Source organism: Scylla paramamosain, chromosome 1 (assembly GCF_035594125.1).
Source record: "Scylla paramamosain isolate STU-SP2022 chromosome 1, ASM3559412v1, whole genome shotgun sequence".
Lineage (NCBI taxonomy): Eukaryota > Metazoa > Arthropoda > Malacostraca > Decapoda > Portunidae > Scylla > Scylla paramamosain.
The window spans coordinates 34,110,571-34,129,759 of NC_087151.1; the positions used below are offsets into that span (position 1 = coordinate 34,110,571).

General features: G+C 38.6%; 1 protein-coding gene across 2 annotated transcripts; it reads left to right on the plus strand.

Moving 5' to 3' along the window:
- The first annotated feature begins 4,819 nt into the window (after positions 1-4,819).
- On the plus strand, positions 4,820-18,500 carry LOC135104452 (cysteine and histidine-rich domain-containing protein morgana-like). 2 transcript variants are annotated; one of them, XM_064011919.1, is made up of 7 exons: positions 4,820-5,274; positions 7,657-7,763; positions 9,199-9,387; positions 12,785-12,898; positions 15,338-15,508; positions 16,229-16,414; positions 17,965-18,500. In XM_064011919.1, exons 1-7 carry the CDS (start codon positions 5,208-5,210, stop codon positions 18,160-18,162), a joined length of 1,032 nt encoding a protein of 343 aa, XP_063867989.1. In that variant the 5' UTR covers positions 4,820-5,207; the 3' UTR covers positions 18,163-18,500. The 2 variants fall into 2 exon arrangements, with proteins under 2 accessions (XP_063867989.1, XP_063867979.1); XM_064011909.1 differs by having other exon boundaries at positions 4,983-5,341.
- Positions 18,501-19,189: the final 689 nt, after the last annotated feature.

Genomic DNA, 19,189 nt, shown 5'->3' on the forward strand with positions numbered 1-19,189 from the left:
CCAACCAACTCATATATATATATATATATATATATAATATATATATATATATATATATATATATATATATATATATATATATATATATATATATATATACTTTCACGATCTGATTTTATGTATGGAAATGGCATAGGAATGTTCAAATGTACAGGGGAGGGCTACATGATGAATAACTGTATTGCAGATTATTCTAACCGGCAACAACCAATTACTTGTTGACTTAACTAATAGTGCCGGGTCTCGTCTCAGCAAAAGAGATATCATGTGCTGCCGCATTATCAGCAATTATGAAGTTGAGAGAGAGAGAGAGAGAGAGAGAGAGAGAGAGAGAGAGAGAGAGAGAGAGAGAGAGATTCAGATTCAGAACTTTTATTCTCAAATAAGTACAATTTTGTGAAAAGACTGCGGCCAGAGGCCAGTCTTGGCACCTGATACGAGGGGTATTCATTAAAGATTTCCCCTGACCCACTTCCCATGGACTGAGTGAAACGAAACTTGACAGAGTTATTATTCTTTCTCTACATAGATACCACCAAGGGTGACACACTTTTCCCATCGCTTTATGTACCTGTGAAGACCTCGCCTGTAGAAGTCTGCAGGTTGCGTCAGAAACCAATAAGCGTTTCATTATCTGAGAAGAGCTTGCCCTTCAAAAATAACTTCATGATTGGAAAGAGGTGGAAGTCAGATGGTGCGAGGTCGGGAGAGTAAGGGGGTGAGGAAGAATTTCATAGCCTCAGGACCGTGCTTTCGTCTGGGCAACATGCGCGTTGTGAACCGGGCGTTGTCTTGCAGGAGGCGGACCCCTTTGGTCAACATGCCACGCCTCTCGGTTTTGATGGCCTCCCGCAATTTCTGCAGCAGTGAAGCGTAGTACGTCCCGTTAATTGTGATACCCTTTGCCAGAAAATCCATCATCACTACTCCGCTCTGGTCCCAAAAGATCGTGAGCATGACCTTGCCCGCCGAAGGTTGGACACATGCCTTTTTCGGAGGTGGTGAGTCATAATGCTTCCACTGCTTCGACTGGGCTTTAGTCTGTGAATCATAGTGATGGACCCATGTTTTGCCCTGCGTGATTAGTATGTCGAAGAAGTTCTGGTTTTCTTGGCACATGGTCAAAAGAGCCTGGGAGCACTGGACTCGTTACTGCTTCTGGAAAGGTGTCAGCAACCTGGGAACCCATCATGCAGACAACTTCCGCATGTGCAAATGGTCATGGATGATTTTATCCATAGACCCCACACTGACCTTGACATCTTGGGCTAGTTGGCGAACGGTTATGTGGCGATCCTCCAAAATGGCGACCTCCACAGGTGTCTTCATCAATAACGGACTGTGGTCGCCCGGGAATGGGAGCCGTTTCCACCGATGTCCGACCACACTTGAACTGACGATGCCAGTGCTTGACAACGTCATACGGTGGGGCATCCTCCCTATAAGTATCTTTCATCTCATCAAAGTCTCCCTTGGTGTGTGGCCTCTCAAGTACAGGAACCTAATGACCGCTCTGCATTCAACTAGCTCCATTATCGCACCTTACTCCACCTTAGCACCTGTAAAAGAGAAACAAATATGAGTTCAGAGCTGCAAATTACCACGTGACCTATAGAGATATGTATTATAATACATGAGCAATTTCAGCCTCCTACAATAACCGGAGGTGGGTCAGGGGAAATCTTTAATGACCATCCCTCGTAGCTTATAACTACTTACAGTCTAGGAGGGAACATATTTACAGGAGTCATGAGGTTGCATCACCCAACTTGGGGTGAACACTAATAAGTGTTTGTGGTAGCATGTTGAGGAAGTGATTGGCGAGGTCAACAAGTCAGAGAGAGAGAGAGAGAGAGAGAGAGAGAGAGAGAGAGAGAGAGAGAGAGAGGTCTTCAGAAAGTTGGCGCCAGTATTAAACAATCTGGGGTATGTTTTCTCATGAAATTGGTATCGGGCTTAAAGTGCTACGAGAGAGAGAGAGAGAGAGAGAGAGAGAGAGAGAGAGAGAGAGAGAGAGAGAGAGAGAGAGAGAGAGAGAGAGATTGGTCGTCAGAAATTTGGCGCCAATATTAAACAATCTGGGGTATGTTTTCTCATGAAATTAGTATCGGGCTTAAAGTACTAGGAGAGAGAGAGAGAGAGAGAGAGAGAGAGAGAGAGAGAGAGAGAGAGAGAGAGAGAGAGAGAGAGAGAGAGAGAGAGAGAGAGAGAGGCCAAAAGAAGAACAAAAAAAAAATCCTACCTTTCATTACGGGGTAAGTAATTTTATGTAGTTATTACACAGGTAACACTCATCAGACATTTCCAGGTGTCTCTAAATATCGCCAGGTATCCTCATGTGCTCCCTGGTATTCCGAAGTATAAATAGGTAATCAAAAGATATTCTTATCCCAGCAACAGGTATTCCCAGGCACACATTCCTGACCTAATCTCATTAAAAGACTCGGGACGGTGTGCGATCTTTAGGGACGTGTGTTCCCTCCAGCGGGTGTCCATCAAGGCGATTCGATGGGTGATTCGACTCCAGAAAATAGGCGTTCAGTCCTTTATGTAATGCCTTGATGGGCGACGAGCGGCACAAGTTTCTGGCGAAGTATCCCCTATTTGTGTATGTGTGATTCACATACGGTTGGTTGTCTGCTGGTCACCCAGCCTGCCGTTACCCTACGGAAAGAGCTTATAGTGACCGATCTTTGGGTAGGACTGACACCACTTACACACCACACACCGGGACAGCGAGGTCACAACCCCTTGGGTTACATCCCGTACCTACTTGCTGCTAGGTAAACAAGAGCTATACTTTAAGAGGCCATTTGCCTCGCCGCGCCTGGGATTCGAACCCGGGCCTTCTTGGTTGTGAACCGAGCGTGCTAACCACTACACTAAACGGTGTGTGTGTGTGTGTGTGTGTTTCACCTACGGTCGTCTGCTGGTCACATAGCCAACCGTTACCCTACGGAAAGAGCTCAGAGTTCATATTGACCGATCTTTGGGTAAGACTGAGACCACTGACACACCATACACCGGGACAGCGAGGTCACAACCCCTCGGGTTACATCCCTTACCTACTTGCTGCTAGGTGAACAGGGGCTACACATTAAGAGGCTCGCCCGTTTGCCTCGCCGCGCCCGGGATTCGAACCCGGGCCTTCTTGATTGTGTTTAATCACACATATTTAGCCATTTTTTTTACTTTATTCAACATTCTTCGCGTTTATTCAGCTTCATAGCTTACTTTTCCATTTTTCATAATTATATTCATTTCTATCTTCGTTATCTTAGCATTTTTCATCTTTCCACTTTCGATCTTCCTAGTCTTCTTTCTTTATTTTTTTTTTCATTTTTATCTTTTCTTCTAATATGTCCGGACGAAGATTGAGAGAAGAATAGGGTTGGGATATGTATTCATCTTTCTCCCTCTCCTTTTTAATGTTTGTGTTTTAGGGCTCACTCAGGCTCACTGGCAGAGGGTTTACTGACAGAGGGCTCACTGGCAGTGAGCCCTTTGCCAATGAGCCCTCCAGGGTCGGTGCTAGGAATTGCGGGGCCCAATTAGAAAACTGATGGCGGGTCCCCTACTCTACAAAAGTAAAAAATTATGTATGTCTATATTTCGTGAGGAATAATAATTTCTCATTCTTCATTTCACGTTTTCAGTAGTTTTTTTTTTTTTCCCCTCTTAGAATACTCTTCAAGCGTTACCTCTATCGCCGCTGCCGCGGGGCCCCTTAAGGTGCGGGGCCCAATTTGATAAAATTGGTCAAATATCCTTAAAACCGGCCCTGGAGCTCTCTGCCACTGGACCCTGTTAATAATATCTCTGTCAATGTGGTTTCGTGTGGTATCGTACGTGAGAGCAGCTGTTGTCTTTCACACTGGCTCACTAGCTCCCGATGGCTTCGTCCTGTGACCTGCAGCTCCTTGCATAAGTTTTGCGCCCCAAATCACGCTTTACAACTTTCCAGGCTTGACATCCTATACAGTTTTATATTTTTTTTCAAATTCACTGTAGCTACATGCAGCTTGATTCTGGCGGGAAGACTCAGCACTCAAACAACTGAATCGCGACTGCCGCACTGTTATTAAATATCATTATTACCTTATTACCTGTATTCCACATGGAAAGCTTATATTCAGATAAAACACACAAAACTATTCTCATTATTTTTTCGCCATTATCGGAGCGGGACTCAAAGAAAGAGGATTCTTTATTCATTATTTTCATTAGCATTAACTAAGTCTACCTTTAATTCAGGTTAATACTTTCCGTGGGCACTTATATGTTCCATTACTATTCTTCATGTTTAATTTTTAAGGAAGCTGTCACTCCCCTTCTTTCCTAAGTCGTTCAGCTAAGTAAACTTAAATTTAGGTGATATTATCCTCAAATCTATTCCAAATTATTTTGGAAGCACCTCCATCTTATCTGTCTTAGTTTGATTTTTTTTTTTCTTTTTCAAATTAGCAACTTCGGTAGGTAGATTTCTAGAGTTTTCTTCGGTAGACTTCTGCCACCGCATGGCTCTTATTATTAGGAAGCTCAGGTTTCTTAAATATTTTGCATTTACAGTGTGTGTATATATATATATATATATATATATATATATATATATATATATATATATATATATATATATATATATATATATATATATATATATATATATATATATATATTATTTTTTTTTTCGAGTTAACATCAATTGCAATGATAAATCAAGATTCGTTGCTTGCAGTGAGAAGGGCTGCATAAAAAAATGTGTGATGTTATGATCTAAAAAAAAAAAAAAAAAACTTCGTTGCCCTCTATGATATACAGTAGATTCGCAACACGTGATACCAAAGAAGGATGCTCGCATTCTGAAAGAAAAATACTACAAACTATTTGCTTGTCAAATGGTAATAATTAATGTCACCTGTAAAATCAGCATATGATAAGATCAAGACCAATCCACACACAGACTGAGAGAGGATATATCCTGCATGTCTCTTGGTGCTCGTGCTTCCAGCGGCTTCCCGTAACACCCCATCCATCCATTACCATTCCTTACAACTGCCACTCAGCCTCCCTTACTGATACACTGCCTGGGCTTCCTCGAAACATCCAAGAAGAGGTGGAAGAAGGTGGAGCATTCAGTTGGCACAGATCTTGGGCATCTTCGTCTTGCCTAGCCTTGCCTTGCCTTGCCGTGCCCCTCCGTCTCAAGCATGAGTCTTGTTCAGTGCTACAATAAGGGCTGCGGCCAGAAATTCAAGTTGGAAGAAAATAATGAAGGTTAGCGTTTTGTGTGTGTGTGTGTGTGTGTGTGTTTATGATTTCAAGTTGGAGGAAAATAATGAAGGTTAGCTTTGTGTGTGTGTGTGTGTGTGTGTGTGTTTTTGTCCACTTCAACAACTTAAGTCTTAGGTAATGTGTTCCATTGATTCTATTATTTTACGTGGAAAGTACTATTTCTGCTTATCTTTACCTCATCATTTTTTTTATTTACTTTGTTTAGTCCCAAATTAATGTGATTTTCTTTCATCATGGGGAGTCCTGTTATACATATGAATTTTTCCATCACATTTTTTTTTTATTCTTATTTTTTTGATGATCCCTGCTCTTTGTGTGTGTTTGTGTGTTGTGTTTACCATAGTGATAGAATACGGGGTAAGGAGCTTGGGTAAATTTGCAGTTTCAGCCAATACTTCCAACCTCTTTATCTTCACTAAAGCCAGCAAGCATAGGAGCCTGGTGGGAATACAGGTTTTTATGGGTGGTGAAAACCAAAATGAGACATTTTTGACATTCATCGAAAAGTCTAAGGATAACAAACGACATACTTCGATAACGGGAATTTTTTACGCTATCCAAACCTAATGTAACCAACCTAATCTAATCTCACCTAACCAGAGGGTGGCTTTGGCCCCCAGCTGGACACCCCCTTAAGGTCACTAATGTAACCTAACATTACCTAACCTAACTTTCCAACACCCCCATACGGTAAACTAATGTAATGTAACATTTTGTAACCTCCTGCATTCTATCAGTCATCTTTACATACCAATAGTATATCATACTTAATGAAAAATACCTTAAGAAGAAGTTGAGGGAACTGGCAGTAAACTGCCAGTTTGTGTATTCACAGCCAGCACACACTTCTTCTGTAGCCATGGTCTAACTGATGCAGCACAGACAGTTTTGGGTGCTCCTTCCTCCTCTAAACACACATGCCCATAAGTGATTGGCTGACAGATTTCTTTGTTAACTGATTTGCAGCAAGTAACCCCACATCATCATAAGTCTTAACTTGTGATTCAACGTTACATTGCCATCACACATTTGCACCATTGATAACAGACATAAAAACACACTTAGCATCCTACTAGAGATGACTGGAGGTGGATCTAAGCTAGAATTCATTTAAACCTTTGAAGTTCTCATCTGAAGTTATTATTAATTTCCGACACGGTAAAATGGAGCTAGAAACACTAAACAGTGAGATGTAGATCCTGCGAAGGGCTATAGTTACACATGGTGTATTGGTTGAAACTGCAATAATACCAGAGCTCAATATATATAGCAGAAGAAGTTTCCCTACAAACTCCATATGTGGAAAAAATATTTTTTCTGATAAATTTTGATGTGTTTTAAATGATCTGCTATCACTTTATCACAGATCACTCTGTTTTCATTTTTACCCCATGACTATAAGGAACAGTAATTTATGACAATGATTGCAAATTAGTTACAAGCATCAAAATTTACGAGAAATAAATACCATTATTAATCTCATCAACAGTATGCAATTCACAGCTTAGACCAGTCACTCTCAGTTGCACTCCCAATAAAAAGGCAATAAATTAAAAAAAATTACTGTTGGCATTACTATAAGTTTCCAATATATATATATATATATATATATATATATATATATATATATATATATATATATATATATATATATATATATATATATATATATATATATATATATATGCTTCCTAACCTAACCAAAGCTAACTTAACCAAACCAAGCCAAACCAAACCACACCATACCATACCCTAACCAAACCCTAACCAAGCCAAACCTAACCAACCTTTTCCTTGTCCCTTGGGAGAGTGAGTCAGTTGTGGCTGAACCTGAGCAGGAGGGGAATCTCACTGTTCAGTTTTGACCAGTTGCTCATGATAACATGTCTGAAAGAAAACCAATAAATTTTCAAAAATTGTTGATGGTATTAATGTTAATTTGTGACACATTATATTTGGGGTTCAAAATGCTGAGCATGAGGAGCTCCAGCCAGTGAGATATGTCACAAAACTAAAAGTGAATAAGTAGTGATTTTGGAATAATACTGTAGAAAATATATCCTTGCTTTGGATCTGTAATGGGAAAATCTACATGTATAATCAGTCTACCCATAATTGATTGATTGAAGTTAACTCATCCATTTTATAAATTTGTAAAGTGACAGGTGTAATCTTAATATAGTATTATGAAGGATAATTAGCATTATAACTAGATCCAGTGGTATTGAAAATATGTGTACAAGTAAAGAAATTTATATAGTAAAATTAAAAGTATTATCATATTTTGACCAGTTTCAGCTATTTATTTATTTTATTTTTAATGGTAACTTGTGAATCGGCATTATATTTATTTATTCTCAACAGATGTATGTGAATACCACCCTGGTGCACCAATCTTCCATGATGCTTACAAGGGCTGGTCTTGCTGCAATAAGAAAAGTACAGATTTCACCACATTTCTCAACACAAAGGTAGGAGCTCAGAGTATTCAGCATTGTAGAATCTTTACCTCTGTAATTGTAAACTTATGTTATTATACAAGGATACAACATCAATTTGGTGTTCTTTTGATGTTTTACAATGTTTTACAGTTTTCAGTCAGACACTTATAGGTTATCTCTTTGACAAATGGTGTTCTGTGTAATTCTCTCTCTCTCTCTCTCTCTCTCTCTCTCTCTCTCTCTCTCTCTCTCTCTCTCTCTCTCTCTCTCTCTCTCTCTCTCTCTCTCTCTCTCTCTCTCTCTCTCTCTCTCTCTCTCTCTCTCTCTCTCTCTCTCTCTACCAGGCTAGCAATTCCACACAGGATAACCCAGACAAATCACCACTCACTCATACACACATCATTCACACTATTAGCCCCACTGGCCCCTGATGTGACACTAAATTGCTATTTAAGTAAAATTTGTATTATGGTTTATCAGTCTTGGAATGTGTGTCAGAACTATCTTGTCAACCTAATATAACTGCATTTTCTTGTTACAGATTTTATATTTTTTTGTATAGTAATGCAATCTGAACTTATGTTATTTTCAATGATCATTTAATGTCATGCTTTCTTTTTAAATTAACTTAATTAATTAATTTTTTTATTTTAATTTTTAAATTTTTTTTTTATTTTGTCAGTTACTTGGCTTGCATCTCTATATGTATTCTAAGTCACCTGTGTTGTTGTACTCACCATAGGCATCTTTATAAAGTCTAAGTAGGAAGCATAGATGATACTGGAATTTTTTTTATTGTTATTTATTGTTTTTCTTATGTAAAAGATGTTCTGGCTAAAGACAACAAAAAAAGGGCCCACTGAAGATGTCAGTTCCAAAGAGAATAGTTTAAAAGAATATCCAAAATTATGAGAAGCATCTTGAAACTTCCTTGAAGGAGTTTAATTTATAGGCAGTAGGAAATACTGAATCATGCAGATAATTCCAAAGTTCACCAGTAAAAGGGATGAATATAGATTTGAATATACGAGTATATTAAAAAAAAAAGAATAATATGACAATGTGGAGGGCAATGACCAGGGCATAAGAAGGTTATTTTTACTTAATTCAGGAATATGATTGTTAAAATTGTGATAAGCCATTTATGAGAATTCCTGAAAATACAGTGCTTTATTAGGTATGATGTGAAAATCTCATCAATAGAGTGCATGGCCTCCAATAGCTGTAATTTCCATGGTATTTACATGGTTCATGGCATCTTAAGTAGTGATTCTATGCTCCACAGAGATGCTGTGTCTTTTTATCTCTGTATAACACTGCATCACATATCAAGGTGAATGGCCAGACTATATCTCTTATTTAAGCACTCTCTCCTTGCTTGTTTGTGCCTTTTCTTCCCACTGACATGTCTTTTAGCCATCTGTTTCTTTACTATATCCTACCAAATTCCTTTCTTTCCTACTAGGGATGCACGAAGGGGAAACACAATCCTGAGAAGCCACCTGAACCAGAGAAACGTAAGGCAGATCCTAGCACACGGGATGAGGTAATTGTTGTGCAGGCACCCTCCCAAACACCTCAGGCGCTCCCAAGACCAGACTTCAATACACCCACCAAACGACTCCCTGTCACTGTTTCACCATCTTTGAAGCAGGTATGAGTATTTACTGTGCTTATTGTGAAATGGAACAGTGGATGGTAGAAGTTGTGGGGATGGGAATGTGGTGGTGGATGCTGGAGGTCTCATAATGATGTAACAGTCACTATGGAAGTCACTGCTCTAAGTGTCATTCTTATATTATTTTAGGTGAGCATGTTTACTCTTACTTAAATTAGTTTGTAGTGAAATAAATACATTCTCATACCAGTAGAATAAATCCTTAGCAAAATAGATAAATAATGTAAGATTGAAAGGTCTACTTTCTTTTACTAAGAAACCCCTTGATTGATAATAGATACTTGATGGTGCACTGGGATGTGTTATGGTGTAAATAATGATGCTATCCATAACTTGTGTTATAAGATAGGACACCAGTGTGTGAATCATCTCACTTCTGCAGCACTGTTATCCCATTTCTATGCAGGGTTGCTGTTTTTTGATGAGTCTCCTCCATCTAACTCTGTCCTCTGCCACTTCAAGTTCCAAGTTCTTCTCCCTGCCTCTTTTCATCTTGCCCTGGGTCTTCCTCTCTCCCTCCTGCTGCCCACTTCAATGTCCATTATCTGCCTTCACAACTCCCTTCCTCTCTCCTCATAACATGATCAAACTATCCCAACCACATCTGCACCTTCTTACTCACACTTGTTACCATAACTGTACCCCTTATGACTTCATTCTTAATTCTATCCTTTCATGTCACCACTCGTCCACCTCAGCATTCTCATTTCTGCCACTTTCCTTTTTCTTCACATTACTCTTCTTCATTGGCACATTCTCTAGACCATACATCATAGCTGGCCTCACCACTGTTCTATAAACTTTCCCTTTAGCTTCATTGGCATTCTTTTGTCACAGAGGACTCCTGACATATTATGCCAGTTTTTCCATCCCGCCTGTATCTTCCTGGTAACTTCCACCTCTTCATTTCCATCTGCTGCAACCATTGAACCTACATATCTGAAGTCCCCTCATGCTGTTCAGAGACTGACCATCTAGAGCCATGCTCCTTGTGCCTCTGTTCCTGCCTTGATCCTTGTCTGCCATTCCCATATATTCCATCTTACTTCTACTTATTTGCATTCCCTGCCTTTCCAGTGCTATACACCACTCCTCCATCTTCTCCTCCACTTCTTGTTTTGATTGACCAATTAACACCACATTATCCACATACATAATGTTCCATGGCACTTCTCTTTTTACCCCCTCCATCAACACATCAAACACTACATTAAAAAGAAAAGGGCTGAGTGCTGAGCCTTGATGCAGCCCAACCCTCACATCAAAACTCTCAGTCATGCTTGCTTCAGTTTTAACCCTCATTTTCACATTTCTGTACATCTCCATAATCAGCTTTACATACTTCTCTGGCACCATTTTCTTCCTCAAGCATCTCCTTACTTCTTGCCTCAGCATTCAGTCATATGCTTTCTCCAAATCATTAAATATTACATGTATCTTCCTCTGCTCTTCCCTGTATTTTTCCATAATCTGTCTTAGCATAAAAATTGCACTACTGGATCCCTTTTTAGGCATAAATCCAAAACTAACCCCTCGATATCTCCACCTCTTGTCTCAGTCTCACATCCATAATCCTTTCCCAAATCTTTATTGTGTGGGACAGGAGCTTTATCCCACAATAATTTGGACAGTCATGTATTTTCCCTTTCTCCTTGAAAATTGGGACCATTACACTCTCTTGTCACTCCTCTGGTATAGCTTCCTGATCTTCATTTTTCCTCATTAGTCCCCACAATATATCAAGTCCTTCCTTTCCTAAAGCCATCCATGCCTCCACAAGCATATTATCCAGTCCAACTGCCTTGTTCTTCTTCATTTTCTTCATGGCCTTCTCAACTTCCACTCTCTCCACTGGCCTTGTTGGTCCTATACACGGAGTTCCATCTTCAAAGTATTCCCATTGATTTTCCTTGTTCAGCAATCCTACATAATACTCCTTCCACCTTTCATGCACTTCTTCCTCTTTACTTAGTACATGCATCTTTTATTTGCTTCACATGTTTAATTTGTTGCCTTGCTCTTAATTTTTTGCCAGACAGTATATTTTCTTCTGTCCTTGAGGTATTTCCAGTTCTTTGTACCTGTTCTCACAAGTTTCCGCTTTTGCCACTGCTACTTGTTTCATTTCCGTCTTCTTCACTCATAGGTACTCTTCTTTATCCACTTGATATCTTGTGTTCCCACTTCCACTTAGCCTCCTTCTTTAGTCTCAGCTTGTCTTGCATGTCCTATTTCCACCACCATTCCTGCCACATACTACATGGTTTACTTGATGTTCATCCCAGCACTTCCCAGGCTGTACTCCTCACTGTTTCCACATTTGTCTCCCACCACCTATTAACATCTTGTACATCACCATCCATCCTTTCCAGCATTTTTGTCTTGAATTCTAACCATCTTGTCTCATTCTTTAGCTGTGACCATTTTATGCTCTTCTTATATCTTCTTTTCCCCAGCCTTGGGATGTTCAACTGCAGACTCAGCACCACCAGTCTATGTTGTGGTGCAGTGTGGTTGCCGGGTATTACTCTGCAGTAATAGTAGTAGTAATTACTTCATTTATGTTTGACCACCCATACATTATATAGTCTATCTGTGTTGCACTGTTTCCACTCTTATACATCTCTATTTTATCTTTCCATATCCATACCTGCCATGTATTCTTTCAGTGCCATGTTTATCCTCTCTCACATGGCCATTCAGACCTGCACCCATCACTACTGTCTCCTCTGCTGAGAAACTTTACATCACACTCTTCAGCCTTCTTCAAAATATTTCCTTTTCTTCCTCCGTAACTCCTGTTTGTGGGGCATAAGCACTTACTGTGTTTAATGCACATGCTCTGTCCTTTACCTTTATTACAATTATCCTGTCACCTTCTCTGGTTACACTTAGCACATTTTCCTTCATGTCAGGTGAAAGTACAATTCCAACTCCATTCCTTCCTTCTTGATTTATTCCATTATAATAGAACTTATATCCTTCAGCTAACTCCTTTGCCACCTCATTTCCTGCACACACAGTACAGTGCTCCACCACCTCTCTCCCTTGTCTAGTCATAGTGCCAACGTTTAGTGTTCCCACTCATGTTGATTGGAGCTGGCTTCTTTAGTCATGCATGCTCACCGCACGGTAGCCCTCACTTCACCACAGAGATTGGACGAGGCCTCTGTGCTTCATTTCCAGGGTATTCTCTAGCATTTGTTGAAACTTCTGTATTGAAACTTATCATGCTGGTGGTCAGGAATTTAGCAATACTCCTAGATAGCAAGGAGTGGTATGTAGCTTGTCTTGATAGTTTTTTGCAGAAAGGTGGGACTTAGTACACCAACATTTGCAATAAACAGTAACTTCCTTTTCCTTGTGGCTCTAGGCCCTTGAGAAGAAGGCTGCTGAGGAGAAAACTGAGAACAATACTGAGGAAGGGGAGGTGACAGAATCTGGTATCAAGATTGGGGAAAACTGCAAGAATAATGGCTGCAAATCTGTAAGTAGCTACTCTTCATTTGTATATGAAGTGTTGTTTCACTATGTACACTATGTACAGTGGTGCACCAAGTTTGTGGTATCTTGATTTTTATATATGTCTTCCTTGGTAAGCTTCATACATTCCAAAATGTACTTTAAAACAATAACAATATAACTTTTTGTAGTAATAATGTTGCTGACTACTTATGATTGACTGCTGATCTTCATCACTCCATTGCTTTTGTTAAACTGACAGTGGCAACACAATTGCATCTTGTCAATTAGGAGTGTGCTCTTTCAATTCCAGCCAGCACATTACATTACAGTAATCCCTCAACTATCATGGTGACACATTCCAAAAGCCATCCCCCCACCACCCCTGCTGTAGGTGAAAATCTATGAAGTAGAAACAGGGCTGTGTTCAGTAGTGTGACTTGGCAGCCCAGTTGGACTATTGAATGGTTTTGGGCACCTCCCGGGATACTTTAAACAAATCACCGATATTGCCATGGAAACGGCCACATTCTACCTAACTCTGTAGCAGTACACATGTGGCTGACGCTTATCCACTTGATGATTTGCATTATGGAGCACTTGATGTCCTCAGTGATGAGGTTCTTGGTGAAGATTCATTACTAATGTCATTAATTACCCATCCTATTTCCTTTATTTTCATTCTTTTACATATTTAAAACTCAGTACTTTACTTACTAGTGCATGTCATTGCATATATGTGGACAGTATTGTAGTCATCTGCAATAAATGAGCGAGTATAACACCGATATAAGTGTGGTTAGACACCAAGTGCACTATCTCCTCGCTTATGAACCTTTTCTACACTCCAAAACACTTTTTAAACTCAAACTTACAGACATATCATTACGTATAGAATATAAATCAAATTTGGTACACTCACCTGTGAAGATACTACAACTTGTTTGATGATGATGACAGCATGTGTGATTCTTTGTTCACTTACCTACCATACACTAAGAATCTCCTTTTAATATATTTCAATTAATGTGTTACACATTACAGTACTGTACTGTACTGTATTTTAATTTTTATTTATTAATTTATAAATTTGTAGGCTACAAAGTGCTTATTTTACCACATAAATAATTAAAATCTAAAAAAATATAAATACCTGTTGGCTGGAGAAACCCACAATATACTGAGGAGTCCATGATATAAATTTACATATATTACCCAGAAAATCTGCAATGTACTGAGGACGTGATAGTTGAGGGATTATTATGCAGTGGAATCTCGGTTCTTGAACTTAATTCATCCCTGAATGTTGTTCGAAATCCGAAATGTTTGAAAACCGAAACTATTTTCCCCATAGGAATCATTGTAATCCATTCCCAGAAACCAGTCTACCCTGTCGTAGTGACTTACGACAGATGCTCCCACATCCAAGATGGCTGCTTCACAACATCTCCAGGTCACAATTATTTATCCAGAAAGGATGTATTGAATGAACTTAGTGACACAGCTCATCAGAAGATACTGTTTAGACTGTACAGGTATTCTCTTTGTCTCCGATTAAGTGACGGAAGCCGTACAGAGTATGAGTAACAAAGAGAAGAGCAACAAAAATGAAGGTGATCATAACGCTTAGACATCTTGTTGCTGGGAAAAGCTTCTGGGAAATTGCAGTTGTGCAGGAGTGATAGCATTGTGAGTCATTGAGAGAGCCACAGGTGGCTTGGGATTACTCCTGAGCACTGAAAACTGTTTGTTTATATCAAGGCTTTTCAAAGATTGAATTATTGTCTTATACTCTGTGTCTCTCCTCTGAATATATAAAAATGAAGTAAATATTTATAGAAACTATAAACTAATAATAAATGGCAGCTTTTGTGATGTCTTCTAATATTTGAAATCAAGTAACTTTGTTCTGGAACCAAATTATGGTACCACAACCAAAGTAATTATGAGTTCAGAATTTTGTTTGAAAACTGATTTGTTTAAAAAGGGGGGCGTTTGGTAACCGAGGTTCCACTGTACTTGTATTCTGATTCTGAAAAAAGCTGACTTCATCAATAATAAAACCACCCTCATAATGACCTAGGAATGTTCCTGAGTTTTCAGGATATGATATAATGTGCTTTAATTCACTAACCAAACTTTGCTACTGATGTGCCCTTGCAAAACACTATAGAATGCTTCACTAAAGGTGGTCCAGGTTTTAGAAGCTTGTTGCTGAGACCAGGGTGCCAGCTGTCACTATTGAGATTAATTGCTGGGAAGTTTGTGGTGTCACTTCTCAGTTGTATTCACTTGGCTCACTGTAGAGCATTAGCATTGCTTTTTACCATATTGTTCCAGCCTCATGAACAATTTGGTAATATATAGCTCCATGGAAATAGCTACATACAGCACAACTTGTTGTGCATGATGAAGTTTTCTATTCCTTAGTATGTAACTTTCCTTAGTTATATTCTTTCCACAGACTTATGAGGGGGACCACAGTAATTTGGATATGTGCAAGCATCACCCAGGCTACCCAGTCTTCCATGAGGGACTTAAATATTGGACTTGCTGCCAGAAGAAGACAACAGATTTTTCAGAGTTCCTAGAGCAGGCTGGCTGCTCAACAGGTCATCACTGCTGGGTTAAGCTAGTAAGTTCTGTCTATTTTAGATTAAATTTGGTCAGTAATATTTGATCATAAAGATTGTGACTATGGACCAAACATTTTACTTAATAATCCTGTATTATGTGTGCATGTATGTGTTCTGCAGTAGGAAGATGCACCAACAAAGAATATTTTAATTGAAGAGGAACTTTTTAAAAATATAGCACAACTGTTATTTATGCACTTGATTATAGAGATAGATGTGTTGCCTAAAGTATCTGGACCAAATTTTGTAATGGCACTGACGGGTATGTTTTCAGAGTTCATAGCTTAGCTCTGAAACCAGCTTCAGCAGTCATTTTGTAGCAGTTCTGCTTGTGTTGGTGGTCCACCAGAAACAAGGGTAGTTTTGTATCCTTTTCCACTGAAGTCACAAGTATTTTTGATGCACCTTAGATTTCTTGGCTAGTGAGACCAAGGCATTTTTATGCTTGGAAAGCATTTGAGAGCCTTTTTCCTTCACAGCAACAGCATATGACAAAATGTAACTGTAAAATTAACATAGCAAAGTAGGGCATGTGTAAAATCATATTAAATCCTACTGAATCTCAGTTTTCACAGTTATAAGAAAACAGTGATTATGGGCATCAACTGAAAGGGATTTTGATATGGGTGGAAGACACTGCTTATGTATTATAGCAGAGGGGTTTAGTATGATTTTGTGTTAACTATAGATGACAGCTGATTGTAAGTCACATCTTTCAGGATTCTAAGAAAGTGGCCACATGTCGGTATGACTGGCACCAGACAGCAACCCATGTTTGTGTTGCCATCTATGCCAAGCTTTGTGATCCTGCCACCACCTATGTTGAGGTCAACCCTATCAGGCTGAATGCCAACATTGTTTTTGGAGATGCAAACATGTTCACACTGGATGTTGAGTTGCGAGGGGTAAGTTGCTTTTTCCATTAGTTATGGGGCAATTGGAGAAGCATTAATGGAGAGTATTGTTGAATAGTGATAAATATGCATTATTTGTAGAATACATACAGTATAGGATTTCTTGTTTTATAATGTTAGGTTGTTTGAAGTTGAAGATTTAAGAAGCTTAAGGAGAATTCCCATCATATTCAGTATCTGTTTTTCATTTATCTTGTATATTATTATTCATCCATGTTACTATGTAGGGCTTGTGATTGAGATATGTCATCAAAATTGTCATTTTGCCTCATTTGAGAATTCCAGTTCTTGAACGGATTTATATTCAGAATTATAATTTCAGTTGTGATTTAAAAAGTAATGGAGGCCTCAGTTTCTTCCAGATTATGAAATGAAGACAGTAAAGAAGCTAGAAATTATGAGAATGAAAGGAAGGATAAGAACTTCACACAGGGAATGAAAATTTAGTCAAGCTAATTATGCAAGAATTACCTAAGGTGCATTTTACCATGTCAGTTTGACTTGGTTATAACTAGTGAGATCTAGTCATGCTTTCCCAAGCTGTTTCACTTGATCAAGGCAGCATGAATCAATGTGCACATTTATTCCAGCCTAAGCATGTAACTGGCAATCAAGAAGTATGATAAAACTATTAAGTTGATATATTGTCTACTGGAAGCTCATTGTGAGCTTGAGAGTGAAAAAACAGTTCAGGGTCATTAGTAGAGAAGGTACATGCAGATGATGTTATGAGCTCAGCTTTGCCTATAAAGCACAACTGATATCACACTCAGTGACCCAGACAGCACAAAAGGGAATGAAGATTTATTCACTGTCAGTTATACTGAGACCAGAAGAGAGCAGAATCTTATTGTGTCTGGCCTTGACTTGTCAAATTACCATGGTGAAATGTACCTCTAGATGTAGTATGGGGATGTGCGAGAGGTTAGATGATGGATATAACAGAACTTTATTTAAAGTAAATGGTAACAGTTGTTTCATTAGTGATGTAGATAGTGATTAATTTCAAGAGTGAGAAGGAAGGTTAGATATCAACAAGATGGGGTTTAATTTTAGGGATAAGGAGAATGGAATAAGTGAAATAGTTTAAGATATGCCAACAGGCAGGGATGGAAAGGGAAATAACAGATAGAGCTGTGAAATATAGGAGTGTTATAAGATTGTTAAAAAGCTGTGGGAGTGACTTGGAGAATAGTGTTATCCTGCAAGTGTTGGTCAAAAGTAGGTACTGTGGAGAAATATATGGAGTGACAGGTTTATAACAGAAGGTGAAGCATGGGATTTGTGCAAAAGGAGTGGTGCATGAAGTGGTGGAATTGCTGAAAAGTATTTTGAGATGGGAATTTGTGAAGAAAAGTTTATGAAAATTAAAAGAGAGGAAGTTTATTTGGAAGATAAAGCATTATAGTAAAGGAGTTCATATGTGAAAGAAGTGTTAGTATAGATGGATGGTTTGAAAAAGCAAGGAAATTAAATTTTTCTTGACATTAAGTACAGTTTTGGTGTGAAGACGCACTCATCCAGTTTTTTTTTTTTTCTAGATTATTGATGTTCAGCAAAGCAGTGTAAACTTGGCTGCAACTAAGATAGAAATCAAGCTAAGGAAAGCTGAACCATCCAGTTGGAGAACCTTGATAATTGAGAAAGCACTTCCCTCAGAGAACAAGACTGATGATGAGAAGGCCAAGTGTGAGGAGTTAGAACAGAGAGTGGATGCTGTAGATCTCAGTGACCTCTGAAACACAACCCAGGGCTAGCTTACCTATCATGCTTTTAGACCAGAATGCAGTGCAATATAATGTAGTTGCCAGAGCAATGCTGTTTTGTCAATTTAGGATACTTGAAAAATCTGATTTGTAATTTCTTAGAAATTCATAGGATATTAGATAAAATTTGCAAGCACACAAGTAAGCTATGGCAGAAAAGATAATTCATGTTTCCTACTTGCACAAAACATGTGTGCTTGCCTAGTTACACTTTTTTCCCATTGCATTGCATCTTGATTACTACTTGACTTTTTTAAATTGTCTGATAAGAATGACTGATGAAAAGATTATTATAAATTTGACAGAAAACACTCGTCTTCAGTTGATATCCTTGCTGTTTTGGAAATTTTTTCATCAACCCTATTTTCTAACTATCTACCTTTATATCCAATATCTGCTGAAAAAAAACTCACACAAGGACATGATTGTGAAGTATCTCTTCAATAATTCCTGTCTAGACATGCTGCACTCCTCTCCTCTCCATCCATCTTTCCTTCTATTTCATTATACTATTTACTTATTAAAAGCAGTGTGGGAATATCATATTGAGAAAACATGGAAATGAAAGGCCAAGATAATCTAGGATTTATCTAGTTTGCTGTTTAACAGGCTGAGATAAGATCCTCATCTTACTGTAGAAATTAAAAATATTGTCCCCTCATATGCAATGTGGGTAGAAGTGGAGTTGTATTCTGTGCATATCATGAGAGGTGACTGAGAAGGATACTGGCCAAATATTCATCATTCAAATCTCATTAATTCATTAATCATAAAAGTATCATATTTGCCGACGTATTAGATGCACCTCTGCATAAGACACACCCTATTTTACAAGGATGTCAGTAATGGGAAAAAAAAAAAATTGTAGTATGTGTGTGTGTAAGAGGACCAATGGCCAAGGGCAACAAAAATTTTTAACAAGAAAGAAAGGGCCACTTAATGCCAGTTCCCATAGAGATGTCAGATAGAAAAAAAATTAACAAGATAAGTGTCTTGAAAC